The sequence below is a fragment of the Oncorhynchus nerka genome, linkage group LG27 (genome assembly GCF_034236695.1).
Source record: "Oncorhynchus nerka isolate Pitt River linkage group LG27, Oner_Uvic_2.0, whole genome shotgun sequence".
NCBI classification, from domain to species: Eukaryota; Metazoa; Chordata; class Actinopteri; order Salmoniformes; family Salmonidae; genus Oncorhynchus; species Oncorhynchus nerka.
The window spans coordinates 82,609,023-82,630,116 of NC_088422.1; the positions used below are offsets into that span (position 1 = coordinate 82,609,023).

The 21,094-nt window shown below is 39.7% G+C and overlaps 1 protein-coding gene across 1 annotated transcript in view; it reads left to right on the forward strand.

Moving 5' to 3' along the window:
- LOC115120649 (protein unc-13 homolog C-like) overlaps positions 1–21,094 on the forward strand; it is a 242,585-nt gene that overhangs the window by 194,937 nt on the left and 26,554 nt on the right. The window contains exon 31 of the mRNA XM_065012084.1: positions 1,165–1,257. Within this exon, the coding sequence (XP_064868156.1) occupies positions 1,165–1,257 (93 nt within the window). The remainder of the gene's footprint in view (positions 1–1,164; positions 1,258–21,094) is intronic.

The following is a 21,094-nucleotide window of genomic DNA, read 5'->3' on the forward strand; positions in this document are numbered from 1 at the left end:
TCTTTTTGTTTTCTCATTATTTGCTTGGGTCTAATTGTGCTGCTGTCCTGGGGCTCTGCGGGGTCTGTTTGTGTTTGTGAACAGAGCCCCAGGACCAGATTGCTTAGGGGACTCTTCTCCAGGTTCATCTCTCTGTAGGTGATGGCTTTGTTATGGAAGGTTTGAGAATCGCTTCCTTTTAGGTGGTTGTAGAATTTAACGGCTCTTTTCTGGATTTGGATAATTAGTGGGTATTGGCGTAATTCTGCTCTGCGTGCATTATTTGGTGTTCTACGTTGTACACGGAGGATATTTTTGCAGAATTCTGCATGCAGAGTCTCAATTTGGTGGACTCTATGACTGATTCAAGTATTTTTAGCCAGATCCTAATTGGTATGTTGCATTTTATGTTCCTTTTGATGGCATAGAATTCCCTTCTTGCCTTGTCTCTCAGATTGTTCACAGCTTTGTGGAAGTTACCTGTGGCGCTGACGTTTAGGCCAATGTATGTATAGTTTTTTGTGTGCTCTAGGGCAATGGCGGCTAGATGGAATTTGTATTTGTGGTCCTGGCGACTGGACATTTTTTGGAACACCATTATTTTGGTCTTACTGAGATTTACTGTCAGGGCCCAGGTCTGGCAGAATCTGTGCAGAATATCTAGGTGCTGCTGTAGGCCCTCCTTGGTTGGTGACAGAAGCACCAGATCATCAGCAAACAGTAGACATTTGACTTCAGATTCTAGTAGGGTGAGGCCGGGTGCTGCAGACTTTTCGTTGATATATATGTTGAAGAGGGTGGGGCTTAAGCTGCATCCCTGTCTCACCCTTCACTCTCTCACTCTCCTCATCTCTTCCCCTCTTTCTCTCCTTTTCCTCCTCTCTCCTTCTCTCTCCTCTCTCTCTCTGACGGTAGTCTTGTATGGTGATCTCCAGGTGAGGTCTCAATGTGCTCTCTCTCCTCCTCTCTCTCTCTCTCCTCCTCTCTCTCTCTCTCCTCCTCCTCCTCCTCCTCTCTCTCTCTCTCTCTCTCTCTCTCTCTCTCTCTCTCTCTCTCTCTCTCTCTCTTACACTAGTGTTGTGTTGTTCTGCAGGTCAGTCTACCAACGGCTCCATGGGGGAGGTGTCTATCTATCTCTCCTTCTCTCTCTCTCTCTGACGGTAGTGTTGTATTGTTGGTCTGCAGGTCAGTCTACCGACAGCTCCGTGGGGGAGGTGTCCATGCAAGTGGATCTCATCTCTCACCCTGGCACCGGAGAACACAAAGTCAACGTGAAGGGTGAGACACACACAGACAAGCACTCACACATGCCATTCCTGTACACAAACACACAGAGGAGGAAAGCTGAAACTGTGAAACAATTCAACCTCCCTTTACCCCTTAGATAAGAACATTACAACAACAATTTATCTATTCATACCTGTAATGTTCAAAGAGGAACCACTGGGAGGAACATGGATAGTTGGATGTAGTTGTAGGCTAATGTTAAGCTGTGGTAATTATCAAATAGACTGCTGCTACACTACGTCCTACTTGAAACCCTATACTACAGAACACTAGTCAGACAGAGACAGAGACCGGCGGTTAAAACCTTATTTTACAGAACACTAGTCAGTCGGAGACCAGCGGTTAACACCTTATTTTACAGAACACTAGTCAGACAGAGACCAGTGGTTAAAACCTTATTTTACAGAACACTAGTCAGTCAGAGACCAGTGGTTAAAACCTTATTTTACAGAACACTAGTCAGACAGAGACAGAGACCAGTGGTTTAAACCTTATTTTACAGAACACTAGTCAGACAGAGACAGAGACCAGTGGTTTAAACCTTATTTTACAGAACACTAGTCAGTCAGAGACCAGTGGTTTAAACCTTATTTTACAGAACACTAGTCAGACAGAGACCAGCGGTTTAAACCTTATTTTACAGAACACTAGTCAGTCAGAGACCAGTGGTTTAAACCTTATTTTAAAGAACACTAGTCAGTCAGAGACAGAGACCAGTGGTTTAAACCTTATTTTACAGAACACTAGTCAGTCAGAGACCAGTGGTTTAAACCTTATTTTACAGAACACTAGTCAGTCAGAGACCAGCGGTTTAAACCTTATTTTACAGAACACTAGTCAGACAGAGACCAGCGGTTTAAACCTTATTTTACAGAACACTAGTCAGACAGAGATCAGAGGTTTAAACCTTATTTTACAGAACACTGGTCAGTCAGAGACCAGTGGTTTAAACCTTATTTTACAGAACACTAGTCAGTCAGAGACAGAGACCAGCGGTTTAAACCTTATTTTACAGAACACTAGTCAGTCAGAGACCAGCGGTTTAAACCTTATTTTACAGAACACTAGTCAGTCAGAGACAGAGACCAGCAGTTTAAACCTTATTTTACAGAACACTAGTCAGTCAGAGACAGAGACCAGCGGTTTAAACCTTATTTTACAGAACACTAGTCAGTCAGAGACAGAGACCAGCGGTTTAAACCTTATTTTACAGAACACTAGTCAGACAGAGACCGGCGGTTAAAACCTTATTTTACAGAACACTAGTCAGTCAGAGACCAGCGGTTTAAACCTTATTTTAAAGAACACTAGTCAGTCAGAGACAGAGACCAGTGGTTTAAACCTTATTTTACAGAACACTAGTCAGTCAGAGACCAGTGGTTTAAACCTTATTTTACAGAACACTAGTCAGACAGAGACCAGCGGTTTAAACCTTATTTTACAGAACACTAGTCAGTCAGAGACAGAGACCAGCGGTTTAAACCTTATTTTACAGAACACTAGTCAGTCAGAGACAGAGACCAGCGGTTTAAACCTTATTTTACAGAACACTAGTCAGTCAGAGACCAGCGGTTTAAACCTTATTTTACAGAACACTAGTCAGACAGAGACCGGCGGTTAAAACCTTATTTTACAGAACACTAGTCAGTCAGAGACCAGCGGTTTAAACCTTATTTTACAGAACACTAGTCAGTCAGAGACCAGTGGTTTAAACCTTATTTTAAAGAACACTAGTCAGTCAGAGACCAGTGGTTTAAACCTTATTTTACAGAACACTAGTCAGTCAGAGACCAGCGGTTTAAACCTTATTTTACAGAACACTAGTCAGACAGAGACCAGCGGTTTAAACCTTATTTTACAGAACACTAGTCAGTCAGAGACCAGTGGTTTAAACCTTATTTTAAAGAACACTAGTCAGTCAGAGACAGAGACCAGTGGTTTAAACCTTATTTTACAGAACACTAGTCAGTCAGAGACCAGTGGTTTAAACCTTATTTTACAGAACACTAGTCAGACAGAGACCGGCGGTTAAAACCTTATTTTACAGAACACTAGTCAGTCAGAGACCAGTGGTTTAAACCTTATTTTACAGAACACTAGTCAGACAGAGACCAGCGGTTTAAACCTTATTTTACAGAACACTAGTCAGTCAGAGACCAATGGTTTAAACCTTATTTTAAAGAACACTAGTCAGTCAGAGACAGAGACCAGTGGTTTAAACCTTATTTTACAGAACACTAGTCAGTCAGAGACCAGTGGTTTAAACCTTATTTTACAGAACACTAGTCAGTCAGAGACCAGCGGTTTAAACCTTATTTTACAGAACACTAGTCAGACAGAGACCAGCGGTTTAAACCTTATTTTACAGAACACTAGTCAGTCAGAGACCAGCGGTTTAAACCTTATTTTACAGAACACTAGTCAGTCAGAGACAGAGACCAGTGGTTTAAACCTTATTTTACAGAACACTAGTCAGTCAGAGACCAGTGGTTTAAACCTTATTTTACAGAACACTAGTCAGTCAGAGACAGAGACCAGCGGTTTAAACCTTATTTTACAGAACACTAGTCAGTCAGAGACCAGCGGTTTAAACCTTATTTTACAGAACACTAGTCAGTCAGAGACCAGCGGTTTAAACCTTATTTTACAGAACACTAGTCAGTCAGAGACAGAGACCAGCAGTTTAAACCTTATTTTACAGAACACTAGTCAGTCAGAGACAGAGACCAGCGGTTTAAACCTTATTTTACAGAACACTAGTCAGTCAGAGACAGAGACCAGCGGTTTAAACCTTATTTTACAGAACACTAGTCAGTCAGAGACCAGTGGTTTAAACCTTATTTTACAGAACACTAGTCAGACAGAGACCAGCGGTTTAAACCTTATTTTACAGAACACTAGTCAGTCAGAGACCAGTGGTTTAAACCTTATTTTAAAGAACACTAGTCAGTCAGAGACAGAGACCAGTGGTTTAAACCTTATTTTACAGAACACTAGTCAGTCAGAGACCAGTGGTTTAAACCTTATTTTACAGAACACTAGTCAGTCAGAGACAGAGACCAGCGGTTTAAACCTTATTTTACAGAACACTAGTCAGTCAGAGACCAGCGGTTTAAACCTTATTTTACAGAACACTAGTCAGTCAGAGACCAGCGGTTTAAACCTTATTTTACAGAACACTAGTCAGTCAGAGACAGAGACCAGCAGTTTAAACCTTATTTTACAGAACACTAGTCAGTCAGAGACAGAGACCAGCGGTTTAAACCTTATTTTACAGAACACTAGTCAGTCAGAGACAGAGACCAGCGGTTTAAACCTTATTTTACAGAACACTAGTCAGACAGAGACCGGCGGTTAAAACCTTATTTTACAGAACACTAGTCAGTCAGAGACCAGCGGTTTAAACCTTATTTTACAGAACACTAGTCAGTCAGAGACCAGTGGTTTAAACCTTATTTTAAAGAACACTAGTCAGTCAGAGACAGAGACCAGTGGTTTAAACCTTATTTTACAGAACACTAGTCAGTCAGAGACCAGTGGTTTAAACCTTATTTTACAGAACACTAGTCAGACAGAGACCAGCGGTTTAAACCTTATTTTACATAACACTAGTCAGTCAGAGACAGAGACCAGCGGTTTAAACCTTATTTTACAGAACACTAGTCAGTCAGAGACAGAGACCAGCGGTTTAAACCTTATTTTACAGAACACTAGTCAGTCAGAGACCAGCGGTTTAAACCTTATTTTACAGAACACTAGTCAGACAGAGACCGGCGGTTAAAACCTTATTTTACAGAACACTAGTCAGTCAGAGACCAGCGGTTTAAACCTTATTTTACAGAACACTAGTCAGTCAGAGACCAGTGGTTTAAACCTTATTTTAAAGAACACTAGTCAGACAGAGACAGAGACCAGTGGTTTAAACCTTATTTTACAGAACACTAGTCAGTCAGAGACCAGTGGTTTAAACCTTATTTTACAGAACACTAGTCAGACAGAGACCGGCGGTTAAAACCTTATTTTACAGAACACTAGTCAGTCAGAGACCAGTGGTTTAAACCTTATTTTACAGAACACTAGTCAGACAGAGACCAGCGGTTTAAACCTTATTTTACAGAACACTAGTCAGTCAGAGACCAATGGTTTAAACCTTATTTTAAAGAACACTAGTCAGTCAGAGACAGAGACCAGTGGTTTAAACCTTATTTTACAGAACACTAGTCAGTCAGAGACCAGTGGTTTAAACCTTATTTTACAGAACACTAGTCAGTCAGAGACCAGCGGTTTAAACCTTATTTTACAGAACACTAGTCAGACAGAGACCAGCGGTTTAAACCTTATTTTACAGAACACTAGTCAGACAGAGATCAGAGGTTTAAACCTTATTTTACAGAACACTAGTCAGACAGAGACCAGTGGTTTAAACCTTATTTTACAGAACACTAGTCAGTCAGAGACCAGCGGTTTAAACCTTATTTTACAGAACACTAGTCAGTCAGAGACAGAGACCAGTGGTTTAAACCTTATTTTACAGAACACTAGTCAGTCAGAGACCAGTGGTTTAAACCTTATTTTACAGAACACTAGTCAGTCAGAGACAGAGACCAGCGGTTTAAACCTTATTTTACAGAACACTAGTCAGTCAGAGACCAGCGGTTTAAACCTTATTTTACAGAACACTAGTCAGTCAGAGACCAGCGGTTTAAACCTTATTTTACAGAACACTAGTCAGTCAGAGACAGAGACCAGCAGTTTAAACCTTATTTTACAGAACACTAGTCAGTCAGAGACAGAGACCAGCGGTTTAAACCTTATTTTACAGAACACTAGTCAGTCAGAGACAGAGACCAGCGGTTTAAACCTTATTTTACAGAACACTAGTCAGTCAGAGACCAGTGGTTTAAACCTTATTTTACAGAACACTAGTCAGACAGAGACCAGCGGTTTAAACCTTATTTTACAGAACACTAGTCAGTCAGAGACCAGTGGTTTAAACCTTATTTTAAAGAACACTAGTCAGTCAGAGACAGAGACCAGTGGTTTAAACCTTATTTTACAGAACACTAGTCAGTCAGAGACCAGTGGTTTAAACCTTATTTTACAGAACACTAGTCAGTCAGAGACCAGCGGTTTAAACCTTATTTTACAGAACACTAGTCAGACAGAGACCAGCGGTTTAAACCTTATTTTACAGAACACTAGTCAGACAGAGATCAGAGGTTTAAACCTTATTTTACAGAACACTAGTCAGACAGAGACCAGTGGTTTAAACCTTATTTTACAGAACACTAGTCAGTCAGAGACCAGACCAGTTTTTAAACCTTATTTTACAGAACACTAGTCAGACAGAGACCAGTGGTTTAAACCTTATTTTACAGAACACTAGTCAGTCAGAGACCAGTGGTTTAAACCTTATTTTACAGAACACTAGTCAGACAGAGACCAGCGGTTTAAACCTTATTTTACAGAACACTAGTCAGTCAGAGACCAGCGGTTTAAACCTTATTTTACAGAACACTAGTCAGTCAGAGACAGAGACCAGCAGTTTAAACCTTATTTTACAGAACACTAGTCAGTCAGAGACAGAGACCAGCGGTTTAAACCTTATTTTACAGAACACTAGTCAGTCAGAGACAGAGACCAGCGGTTTAAACCTTATTTTACAGAACACTAGTCAGACAGAGACCGGCGGTTAAAACCTTATTTTACAGAACACTAGTCAGTCAGAGACCAGCGGTTTAAACCTTATTTTACAGAACACTAGTCAGTCAGAGACCAGTGGTTTAAACCTTATTTTAAAGAACACTAGTCAGTCAGAGACAGAGACCAGTGGTTTAAACCTTATTTTACAGAACACTAGTCAGTCAGAGACCAGTGGTTTAAACCTTATTTTACAGAACACTAGTCAGACAGAGACCAGCGGTTTAAACCTTATTTTACATAACACTAGTCAGTCAGAGACAGAGACCAGCGGTTTAAACCTTATTTTACAGAACACTAGTCAGTCAGAGACAGAGACCAGCGGTTTAAACCTTATTTTACAGAACACTAGTCAGTCAGAGACCAGCGGTTTAAACCTTATTTTACAGAACACTAGTCAGACAGAGACCGGCGGTTAAAACCTTATTTTACAGAACACTAGTCAGTCAGAGACCAGCGGTTTAAACCTTATTTTACAGAACACTAGTCAGTCAGAGACCAGTGGTTTAAACCTTATTTTAAAGAACACTAGTCAGACAGAGACAGAGACCAGTGGTTTAAACCTTATTTTACAGAACACTAGTCAGTCAGAGACCAGTGGTTTAAACCTTATTTTACAGAACACTAGTCAGACAGAGACCGGCGGTTAAAACCTTATTTTACAGAACACTAGTCAGTCAGAGACCAGTGGTTTAAACCTTATTTTACAGAACACTAGTCAGACAGAGACCAGCGGTTTAAACCTTATTTTACAGAACACTAGTCAGTCAGAGACCAATGGTTTAAACCTTATTTTAAAGAACACTAGTCAGTCAGAGACAGAGACCAGTGGTTTAAACCTTATTTTACAGAACACTAGTCAGTCAGAGACCAGTGGTTTAAACCTTATTTTACAGAACACTAGTCAGTCAGAGACCAGCGGTTTAAACCTTATTTTACAGAACACTAGTCAGACAGAGACCAGCGGTTTAAACCTTATTTTACAGAACACTAGTCAGACAGAGATCAGAGGTTTAAACCTTATTTTACAGAACACTAGTCAGACAGAGACCAGTGGTTTAAACCTTATTTTACAGAACACTAGTCAGTCAGAGACCAGCGGTTTAAACCTTATTTTACAGAACACTAGTCAGTCAGAGACAGAGACCAGTGGTTTAAACCTTATTTTACAGAACACTAGTCAGTCAGAGACCAGTGGTTTAAACCTTATTTTACAGAACACTAGTCAGTCAGAGACAGAGACCAGCGGTTTAAACCTTATTTTACAGAACACTAGTCAGTCAGAGACCAGCGGTTTAAACCTTATTTTACAGAACACTAGTCAGTCAGAGACCAGCGGTTTAAACCTTATTTTACAGAACACTAGTCAGTCAGAGACAGAGACCAGCAGTTTAAACCTTATTTTACAGAACACTAGTCAGTCAGAGACAGAGACCAGCGGTTTAAACCTTATTTTACAGAACACTAGTCAGTCAGAGACAGAGACCAGCGGTTTAAACCTTATTTTACAGAACACTAGTCAGTCAGAGACCAGTGGTTTAAACCTTATTTTACAGAACACTAGTCAGACAGAGACCAGCGGTTTAAACCTTATTTTACAGAACACTAGTCAGTCAGAGACCAGTGGTTTAAACCTTATTTTAAAGAACACTAGTCAGTCAGAGACAGAGACCAGTGGTTTAAACCTTATTTTACAGAACACTAGTCAGTCAGAGACCAGTGGTTTAAACCTTATTTTACAGAACACTAGTCAGTCAGAGACCAGCGGTTTAAACCTTATTTTACAGAACACTAGTCAGACAGAGACCAGCGGTTTAAACCTTATTTTACAGAACACTAGTCAGACAGAGATCAGAGGTTTAAACCTTATTTTACAGAACACTAGTCAGACAGAGACCAGTGGTTTAAACCTTATTTTACAGAACACTAGTCAGTCAGAGACCAGCGGTTTAAACCTTATTTTACAGAACACTATTCAGTCAGAGACAGAGACCAGTGGTTTAAACCTTATTTTACAGAACACTAGTCAGTCAGAGACCAGTGGTTTAAACCTTATTTTACAGAACACTAGTCAGTCAGAGACAGAGACCAGCGGTTTAAACCTTATTTTACAGAACACTAGTCAGTCAGAGACCAGCGGTTTAAACCTTATTTTACAGAACACTAGTCAGTCAGAGACCAGCGGTTTAAACCTTATTTTACAGAACACTAGTCAGTCAGAGACAGAGACCAGCAGTTTAAACCTTATTTTACAGAACACTAGTCAGTCAGAGACAGAGACCAGCGGTTTAAACCTTATTTTACAGAACACTAGTCAGTCAGAGACAGAGACCAGCGGTTTAAACCTTATTTTACAGAACACTAGTCAGACAGAGACCGGCGGTTAAAACCTTATTTTACAGAACACTAGTCAGTCAGAGACCAGCGGTTTAAACCTTATTTTACAGAACACTAGTCAGTCAGAGACCAGTGGTTTAAACCTTATTTTAAAGAACACTAGTCAGTCAGAGACAGAGACCAGTGGTTTAAACCTTATTTTACAGAACACTAGTCAGTCAGAGACCAGTGGTTTAAACCTTATTTTACAGAACACTAGTCAGACAGAGACCAGCGGTTTAAACCTTATTTTACAGAACACTAGTCAGTCAGAGACAGAGACCAGCGGTTTAAACCTTATTTTACAGAACACTAGTCAGTCAGAGACAGAGACCAGCGGTTTAAACCTTATTTTACAGAACACTAGTCAGTCAGAGACCAGCGGTTTAAACCTTATTTTACAGAACACTAGTCAGACAGAGACCGGCGTTAAAACCTTATTTTACAGAACACTAGTCAGTCAGAGACCAGCGGTTTAAACCTTATTTTACAGAACACTAGTCAGTCAGAGACCAGTGGTTTAAACCTTATTTTAAAGAACACTAGTCAGTCAGAGACAGAGACCAGTGGTTTAAACCTTATTTTACAGAACACTAGTCAGTCAGAGACCAGTGGTTTAAACCTTATTTTACAGAACACTAGTCAGACAGAGACCGGCGGTTAAAACCTTATTTTACAGAACACTAGTCAGTCAGAGACCAGTGGTTTAAACCTTATTTTACAGAACACTAGTCAGACAGAGACCAGCGGTTTAAACCTTATTTTACAGAACACTAGTCAGTCAGAGACCAGTGGTTTAAACCTTATTTTAAAGAACACTAGTCAGTCAGAGACAGAGACCAGTGGATTAAACCTTATTTTACAGAACACTAGTCAGTCAGAGACCAGTGGTTTAAACCTTATTTTACAGAACACTAGTCAGTCAGAGACCAGCGGTTTAAACCTTATTTTACAGAACACTAGTCAGACAGAGACCAGCGGTTTAAACCTTATTTTACAGAACACTAGTCAGACAGAGATCAGAGGTTTAAACCTTATTTTACAGAACACTAGTCAGACAGAGACCAGTGGTTTAAACCTTATTTTACAGAACACTAGTCAGTCAGAGACCAGCGGTTTAAACCTTATTTTACAGAACACTAGTCAGTCAGAGACAGAGACCAGTGGTTTAAACCTTATTTTACAGAACACTAGTCAGTCAGAGACCAGTGGTTTAAACCTTATTTTACAGAACACTAGTCAGTCAGAGACAGAGACCAGCGGTTTAAACCTTATTTTACAGAACACTAGTCAGTCAGAGACCAGCGGTTTAAACCTTATTTTACAGAACACTAGTCAGTCAGAGACCAGCGGTTTAAACCTTATTTTACAGAACACTAGTCAGTCAGAGACAGAGACCAGCAGTTTAAACCTTATTTTACAGAACACTAGTCAGTCAGAGACAGAGACCAGCGGTTTCAACCTTATTTTACAGAACACTAGTCAGTCAGAGACAGAGACCAGCGGTTTAAACCTTATTTTACAGAACACTAGTCAGACAGAGACCGGCGGTTAAAACCTTATTTTACAGAACACTAGTCAGTCAGAGACCAGCGGTTTAAACCTTATTTTACAGAACACTAGTCAGTCAGAGACCAGTGGTTTAAACCTTATTTTAAAGAACACTAGTCAGTCAGAGACAGAGACCAGTGGTTTAAACCTTATTTTACAGAACACTAGTCAGTCAGAGACCAGTGGTTTAAACCTTATTTTACAGAACACTAGTCAGACAGAGACCAGCGGTTTAAACCTTATTTTACAGAACACTAGTCAGTCAGAGACCAGTGGTTTAAACCTTATTTTACAGAACACTAGTCAGACAGAGACCGGCGGTTAAAACCTTATTTTACAGAACACTAGTCAGTCAGAGACCAGTGGTTTAAACCTTATTTTACAGAACACTAGTCAGACAGAGACCAGCGGTTTAAACCTTATTTTACAGAACACTAGTCAGTCAGAGACCAGTGGTTTAAACCTTATTTTAAAGAACACTAGTCAGTCAGAGACAGAGACCAGTGGTTTAAACCTTATTTTACAGAACACTAGTCAGTCAGAGACCAGTGGTTTAAACCTTATTTTACAGAACACTAGTCAGACAGAGATCAGAGACCAGTGGTTTAAACCTTATTTTACAGAACACTAGTCAGTCAGAGACCAGTGGTTTAAACCTTATTTTAAAGAACACTAGTCAGTCAGAGACAGAGACCAGTGGTTTAAACCTTATTTTACAGAACACTAGTCAGTCAGAGACCAGTGGTTTATACCTTATTTTACAGAACACTAGTCAGTCAGAGACCAGCGGTTTAAACCTTATTTTACAGAACACTAGTCAGACAGAGACCAGCGGTTTAAACCTTATTTTACAGAACACTAGTCAGTCAGAGACCAGCGGTTTAAACCTTATTTTACAGAACACTAGTCAGTCAGAGACAGAGACCAGCGGTTTAAACCTTATTTTAGAGAACACTAGTCAGTCAGAGACCAGTGGTTTAAACCTTATTTTACAGAACACTAGTCAGACAGAGACCAGTGGTTTAAACCTTATTTTACAGAACACTAGTCAGTCAGAGACAGAGACCAGCGGTTTAAACCTTATTTTACAGAACACTAGTCAGTCAGAGACCAGCGGTTTAAACTTATTTTACAGAACACTAGTCAGTCAGAGACCAGCGGTTTAAACCTTATTTTACAGAACACTAGTCAGTCAGAGACAGAGACCAGCAGTTTAAACCTTATTTTACAGAACACTAGTCAGTCAGAGACAGAGACCAGCGGTTTAAACCTTATTTTACAGAACACTAGTCAGTCAGAGACAGAGACCAGCGGTTTAAACCTTATTTTACAGAACACTAGTCAGTCAGAGACCAGCGGTTTAAACCTTATTTTACAGAACACTAGTCAGACAGAGACCGGCGGTTAAAACCTTATTTTACAGAACACTAGTCAGTCAGAGACCAGCGGTTTAAACCTTATTTTACAGAACACTAGTCAGTCAGAGACCAGTGGTTTAAACCTTATTTTAAAGAACACTAGTCAGTCAGAGACAGAGACCAGTGGTTTAAACCTTATTTTACAGAACACTAGTCAGTCAGAGACCAGTGGTTTAAACCTTATTTTACAGAACACTAGTCAGACAGAGACCGGCGGTTAAAACCTTATTTTACAGAACACTAGTCAGTCAGAGACCAGTGGTTTAAACCTCATTTTACAGAACACTAGTCAGACAGAGACCAGCGGTTTAAACCTTATTTTACAGAACACTAGTCAGTCAGAGACCAGTGGTTTAAACCTTATTTTAAAGAACACTAGTCAGTCAGAGACAGAGACCAGTGGTTTAAACCTTATTTTACAGAACACTAGTCAGTCAGAGACCAGTGGTTTAAACCTTATTTTACAGAACACTAGTCAGTCAGAGACCAGCGGTTTAAACCTTATTTTACAGAACACTAGTCAGACAGAGACCAGCGGTTTAAACCTTATTTTACAGAACACTAGTCAGACAGAGATCAGAGGTTTAAACCTTATTTTACAGAACACTAGTCAGACAGAGACCAGTGGTTTAAACCTTATTTTACAGAACACTAGTCAGTCAGAGACCAGCGGTTTAAACCTTATTTTACAGAACACTAGTCAGACAGAGACCAGCAGTTAAACCTTATTTTACAGAACACTAGTCAGTCAGAGACAGAGACCAGTGGTTTAAACCTTATTTTACAGAACACTAGTCAGTCAGAGACCAGTGGTTTAAACCTTATTTTACAGAACACTAGTCAGTCAGAGACCAGCGGTTTAAACCTTATTTTACAGAACACTAGTCAGTCAGAGACAGAGACCAGCAGTTTAAACCTTATTTTACAGAACACTAGTCAGTCAGAGACAGAGACCAGCGGTTTAAACCTTATTTTACAGAACACTAGTCAGACAGAGACCAGCAGTTAAACCTTATTTTACAGAACACTATTCAGTCAGAGACAGAGACCAGTGGTTTAAACCTTATTTTACAGAACACTAGTCAGTCAGAGACAGAGACCAGCGGTTTAAACCTTATTTTACAGAACACTAGTCAGTCAGAGACCAGCGGTTTAAACCTTATTTTACAGAACACTAGTCAGTCAGAGACCAGCGGTTTAAACCTTATTTTACAGAACACTAGTCAGTCAGAGACAGAGACCAGCAGTTTAAACCTTATTTTACAGAACACTAGTCAGTCAGAGACAGAGACCAGCGGTTTAAACCTTATTTTACAGAACACTAGTCAGTCAGAGACAGAGACCAGCGGTTTAAACCTTATTTTACAGAACACTAGTCAGACAGAGACCGGCGGTTAAAACCTTATTTTACAGAACACTAGTCAGTCAGAGACCAGCGGTTTAAACCTTATTTTACAGAACACTAGTCAGTCAGAGACTAGTGGTTTAAACCTTATTTTAAAGAACACTAGTCAGTCAGAGACAGAGACCAGTGGTTTAAACCTTATTTTACAGAACACTAGTCAGTCAGAGACCAGTGGTTTAAACCTTATTTTACAGAACACTAGTCAGACAGAGACCAGCGGTTTAAACCTTATTTTACAGAACACTAGTCAGTCAGAGACAGAGACCAGCGGTTTAAACCTTATTTTACAGAACACTAGTCAGTCAGAGACAGAGACCAGCGGTTTAAACCTTATTTTACAGAACACTAGTCAGTCAGAGACCAGCGGTTTAAACCTTATTTTACAGAACACTAGTCAGACAGAGACCGGCGGTTAAAACCTTATTTTACAGAACACTAGTCAGTCAGAGACCAGCGGTTTAAACCTTATTTTACAGAACACTAGTCAGTCAGAGACCAGTGGTTTAAACCTTATTTTAAAGAACACTAGTCAGTCAGAGACAGAGACCAGTGGTTTAAACCTTATTTTACAGAACACTAGTCAGTCAGAGACCAGTGGTTTAAACCTTATTTTACAGAACACTAGTCAGACAGAGACCGGTTAAAACCTTATTTTACAGAACACTAGTCAGTCAGAGACCAGTGGTTTAAACCTTATTTTACAGAACACTAGTCAGACAGAGACCAGCGGTTTAAACCTTATTTTACAGAACACTAGTCAGTCAGAGACCAGTGGTTTAAACCTTATTTTAAAGAACACTAGTCAGTCAGAGACAGAGACCAGTGGTTTAAACCTTATTTTACAGAACACTAGTCAGTCAGAGACCAGTGGTTTAAACCTTATTTTACAGAACACTAGTCAGTCAGAGACCAGCGGTTTAAACCTTATTTTACAGAACACTAGTCAGACAGAGATCAGAGGTTTAAACCTTATTTTACAGAACACTAGTCAGACAGAGACCAGTGGTTTAAACCTTATTTTACAGAACACTAGTCAGTCAGAGACCAGCGGTTTAAACCTTATTTTACAGAACACTAGTCAGTCAGAGACAGAGACCAGTGGTTTAAACCTTATTTTACAGAACACTAGTCAGTCAGAGACCAGCGGTTTAAACCTTATTTTACAGAACACTAGTCAGTCAGAGACAGAGACCAGCGGTTTAAACCTTATTTTACAGAACACTAGTCAGTCAGAGACCAGCGGTTTAAACCTTATTTTACAGAACACTAGTCAGTCAGAGACAGAGACCAGCAGTTTAAACCTTATTTTACAGAACACTAGTCAGTCAGAGACAGAGACCAGCGGTTTAAACCTTATTTTACAGAACACTAGTCAGTCAGAGATAGAGACCAGCGGTTTAAACCTTATTTTACAGAACACTAGTCAGACAGAGACCGGTTAAAACCTTATTTTACAGAACACTAGTCAGTCAGAGACCAGCGGTTTAAACCTTATTTTACAGAACACTAGTCAGTCAGAGACCAGTGGTTTAAACCTTATTTTAAAGAACACTAGTCAGTCAGAGACAGAGACCAGTGGTTTAAACCTTATTTTACAGAACACTAGTCAGTCAGAGACCAGTGGTTTAAACCTTATTTTACAGAACACTAGTCAGACAGAGACCAGCGGTTTAAACCTTATTTTACAGAACACTAGTCAGTCAGAGACCAGTGGTTTAAACCTTATTTTACAGAACACTAGTCAGACAGAGACCGGCGGTTAAAACCTTATTTTACAGAACACTAGTCAGTCAGAGACCAGTGGTTTAAACCTTATTTTACAGAACACTAGTCAGACAGAGACCAGCGGTTTAAACCTTATTTTACAGAACACTAGTCAGTCAGAGACCAGTGGTTTAAACCTTATTTTAAAGAACACTAGTCAGTCAGAGACAGAGACCAGTGGTTTAAACCTTATTTTACAGAACACTAGTCAGTCAGAGACCAGTGGTTTAAACCTTATTTTACAGAACACTAGTCAGACAGAGATCAGAGACCAGTGGTTTAAACCTTATTTTACAGAACACTAGTCAGTCAGAGACCAGTGGTTTAAACCTTATTTTAAAGAACACTAGTCAGTCAGAGACAGAGACCAGTGGTTTAAACCTTATTTTACAGAACACTAGTCAGTCAGAGACCAGTGGTTTATACCTTATTTTACAGAACACTAGTCAGTCAGAGACCAGCGGTTTAAACCTTATTTTACAGAACACTAGTCAGACAGAGACCAGCGGTTTAAACCTTATTTTACAGAACACTAGTCAGTCAGAGACCAGCGGTTTAAACCTTATTTTACAGAACACTAGTCAGTCAGAGACAGAGACCAGCGGTTTAAACCTTATTTTACAGAACACTAGTCAGACAGAGACCAGCGGTTTAAACCTTATTTTACAGAACACTAGTCAGTCAGAGACCAGTGGTTTAAACCTTATTTTACAGAACACTAGTCAGACAGAGACCAGTGGTTTAAACCTTATTTTACAGAACACTAGTCAGTCAGAGACAGAGACCAGCGGTTTAAACCTTATTTTACAGAACACTAGTCAGTCAGAGACCAGCGGTTTAAACTTATTTTACAGAACACTAGTCAGTCAGAGACCAGCGGTTTAAACCTTATTTTACAGAACACTAGTCAGTCAGAGACAGAGACCAGCAGTTTAAACCTTATTTTACAGAACACTAGTCAGTCAGAGACAGAGACCAGCGGTTTAAACCTTATTTTACAGAACACTAGTCAGTCAGAGACCAGCGGTTAAAACCTTATTTTACAGAACACTAGTCAGTCAGAGACCAGTCCTTATTTTACAGAACACTAGTCAGACAGAGACCAGCGGTTTAAACCTTATTTTACAGAACACTAGTCAGTCAGAGACCAGTGGTTTAAACCTTATTTTAAAGAACACTAGTCAGTCAGAGACAGAGACCAGTGGTTTAAACCTTATTTTACAGAACACTAGTCAGTCAGAGACCAGTGGTTTAAACCTTATTTTACAGAACACTAGTCAGACAGAGATCAGAGACCAGTGGTTTAAACCTTATTTTACAGAACACTAGTCAGTCAGAGACCAGTGGTTTAAACCTTATTTTAAAGAACACTAGTCAGTCAGAGACAGAGACCAGTGGTTTAAACCTTATTTTACAGAACACTAGTCAGTCAGAGACCAGTGGTTTAAACCTTATTTTACAGAACACTAGTCAGAGACCAGCGGTTTAAACCTTATTTTACAGAACACTAGTCAGACAGAGACCAGCGGTTTAAACCTTATTTTACAGAACACTAGTCAGTCAGAGACCAGCGGTTTAAACCTTATTTTACAGAACACTAGTCAGTCAGAGACAGAGACCAGCGGTTTAAACCTTATTTTACAGAACACTAGTCAGACTGAGACCAGCGGTTTAAACCTTATTTTACAGAACACTAGTCAGTCAGAGACCAGTGGTTTAAACCTTATTTTACAGAACACTAGTCAGACAGAGACCAGTGGTTTAAACCTTATTTTACAGAACACTAGTCAGTCAGAGACAGAGACCAGCGGTTTAAACCTTATTTTACAGAACACTAGTCAGTCAGAGACCAGCGGTTTAAACTTATTTTACAGAACACTAGTCAGTCAGAGACCAGCGGTTTAAACCTTATTTTACAGAACACTAGTCAGTCAGAGACAGAGACCAGCAGTTTAAACCTTATTTTACAGAACACTAGTCAGTCAGAGACAGAGACCAGCGGTTTAAACCTTATTTTACAGAACACTAGTCAGTCAGAGACAGAGACCAGCGGTTTAAACCTTATTTTACAGAACACTAGTCAGTCAGAGACCAGCGGTTTAAACCTTATTTTACAGAACACTAGTCAGACAGAGACCAGCGGTTAAAACCTTATTTTACAGAACACTAGTCAGTCAGAGACCAGAAACCTTATTTTACAGAACACTAGTCCAGAGACCAGTGGTTTAAACCTTATTTTACAGAACACTAGTCAGTCAGAGACCAGCGGTTTAAACCTTATTTTACAGAACACTAGTCAGTCAGAGACCAGTGGTTTAAACCTTATTTTACAGAACACTAGTCAGACAGAGACCAGCGGTTTAAACCTTATTTTACAGAACACTAGTCAGTCAGAGACCAGTGGTTTAAACCTTATTTTAAAGAACACTAGTCAGTCAGAGACAGAGACCAGTGGTTTAAACCTTATTTTACAGAACACTAGTCAGTCAGAGACCAGTGGTTTAAACCTTATTTTACAGAACACTAGTCAGTCAGAGACCAGCGGTTTAAACCTTATTTTACAGAACACTAGTCAGACAGAGACCAGCGGTTTAAACCTTATTTTACAGAACACTAGTCAGACAGAGATCAGAGGTTTAAACCTTATTTTACAGAACACTAGTCAGACAGAGACCAGTGGTTTAAACCTTATTTTACAGAACACTAGTCAGTCAGAGACCAGTGGTTTAAACCTTATTTTACAGAACACTAGTCAGTCAGAGACAGAGACCAGCGGTTTAAACCTTATTTTACAGAACACTAGTCAGTCAGAGACCAGCGGTTTAAACCTTATTTTACAGAACACTAGTCAGACAGAGACCAGCAGTTAAACCTTATTTTACAGAACACTAGTCAGTCAGAGACAGAGACCAGTGGTTTAAACCTTATTTTACAGAACACTAGTCAGTCAGAGACCAGTGGTTTAAACCTTATTTTACAGAACACTAGTCAGTCAGAGACCAGCGGTTTAAACCTTATTTTACAGAACACTAGTCAGACAGAGACCAGCAGTTAAACCTTATTTTACAGAACACTATTCAGTCAGAGACAGAGACCAGTGGTTTAAACCTTATTTTACAGAACACTAGTCAGTCAGAGACCAGTGGTTTAAACCTTATTTTACAGAACACTAGTCAGTCAGAGACAGAGACCAGCGGTTTAAACCTTATTTTACAGAACACTAGTCAGTCAGAGACCAGCGGTTTAAACCTTATTTTACAGAACACTAGTCAGTCAGAGACCAGCGGTTTAAACCTTATTTTACAGAACACTAGTCAGTCAGAGACAGAGACCAGCAGTTTAAACCTTATTTTACAGAACACTAGTCAGTCAGAGACAGAGACCAGCGGTTTAAACCTTATTTTACAGAACACTAGTCAGTCAGAGACAGAGACCAGCGGTTTAAACCTTATTTTACAGAACACTAGTCAGACAGAGACCGGCGGTTAAAACCTTATTTTACAGAACACTAGTCAGTCAGAGACCAGCGGTTTAAACCTTATTTTACAGAACACTAGTCAGTCAGAGACCAGTGGTTTAAACCTTATTTTAAAGAACACTAGTCAGTCAGAGACAGAGACCAGTGGTTTAAACCTTATTTTACAGAACACTAGTCAGTCAGAGACCAGTGGTTTAAACCTTATTTTACAGAACACTAGTCAGACAGAGACCAGCGGTTTAAACCTTATTTTACAGAACACTAGTCAGTCAGAGACAGAGACCAGCGGTTTAAACCTTATTTTACAGAACACTAGTCAGTCAGAGACAGAGACCAGCGGTTTAAACCTTATTTTACAGAACACTAGTCAGTCAGAGACCAGCGGTTTAAACCTTATTTTACAGAACACTAGTCAGACAGAGACCAGCAGTTAAAACCTTATTTTACAGAACACTAGTCAGTCAGAGACCAGAGACCAGTGGTTTAAACCTTATTTTACAGAACACTAGTCAGTCAGAGACCAGTGGTTTAAACCTTATTTTAAAGAACACTAGAACACTCAGTCAGAGACAGAGACCAGCGGTTTAAACCTTATTTTACAGAACACTAGTCAGTCAGAGACAGAGACCAGCGGTTTAAACCTTATTTTACAGAACACTAGTCAGTCAGAGACCAGCGGTTTAAACCTTATTTTACAGAACACTAGTCAGACAGAGACCAGCGGTTTAAACCTTATTTTACAGAACACTAGTCAGTCAGAGACCAGCCAGGTTTAAACCTTATTTTACAGAACACTAGTCAGTCAGAGACCAGTGGTTTAAACCTTATTTTAAAGAACACTAGTCAGTCAGAGACAGAGACCAGTGGTTTAAACCTTATTTTACAGAACACTAGTCAGTCAGAGACCAGTGGTTTAAACCTTATTTTACAGAACACTAGTCAGACAGAGACCAGCGGTTTAAACCTTATTTTACAGAACACTAGTCAGTCAGAGACCAGTGGTTTAAACCTTATTTTACAGAACACTAGTCAGACAGAGACCAGCGGTTTAAACCTTATTTTACAGAACACTAGTCAGACAGAGATCAGAGGTTTAAACCTTATTTTACAGAACACTAGTCAGACAGAGACCAGTGGTTTAAACCTTATTTTACAGAACACTAGTCAGTCAGAGACCAGCGGTTTAAACCTTATTTTACAGAACACTAGTCAGTCAGAGACAGAGACCAGTGGTTTAAACCTTATTTTACAGAACACTAGTCAGTCAGAGACCAGTGGTTTAAACCTTATTTTACAGAACACTAGTCAGTCAGAGACAGAGACCAGCGGTTTAAACCTTATTTTACAGAACACTAGTCAGTCAGAGACCAGCGGTTTAAACCTTATTTTACAGAACACTAGTCAGTCAGAGACCAGCGGTTTAAACCTTATTTTACAGAACACTAGTCAGTCAGAGACAGAGACCAGCAGTTTAAACCTTATTTTACAGAACACTAGTCAGTCAGAGACAGAGACCAGCGGTTTAAACCTTATTTTACAGAACACTAGTCAGTCAGAGACAGAGACCAGCGGTTTAAACCTTATTTTACAGAACACTAGTCAGACAGAGACCGGCGGTTAAAACCTTATTTTACAGAACACTAGTCAGGCAGAGACCAGCGGTTTAAACCTTATTTTACAGAACACTAGTCAGTCAGAGACCAGTGGTTTAAACCTTATTTTAAAGAACACTAGTCAGTCAGAGACAGAGACCAGTGGTTTAAACCTTATTTTACAGAACACTAGTCAGTCAGAGACCAGTGGTTTAAACCTTATTTTACAGAACACTAGTCAGACAGAGACCAGCGGTTTAAACCTTATTTTACAGAACACTAGTCAGTCAGAGACCAGTGGTTTAAACCTTATTTTACAGAACACTAGTCAGACAGAGACCGGCGGTTAAAACCTTATTTTACAGAACACTAGTCAGTCAGAGACCAGTGGTTTAAACCTTATTTTACAGAACACTAGTCAGACAGAGACCAGCGGTTTAAACCTTATTTTACAGAACACTAGTCAGTCAGAGACCAGTGGTTTAAACCTTATTTTAAAGAACACTAGTCAGTCAGAGACAGAGACCAGTGGTTTAAACCTTAT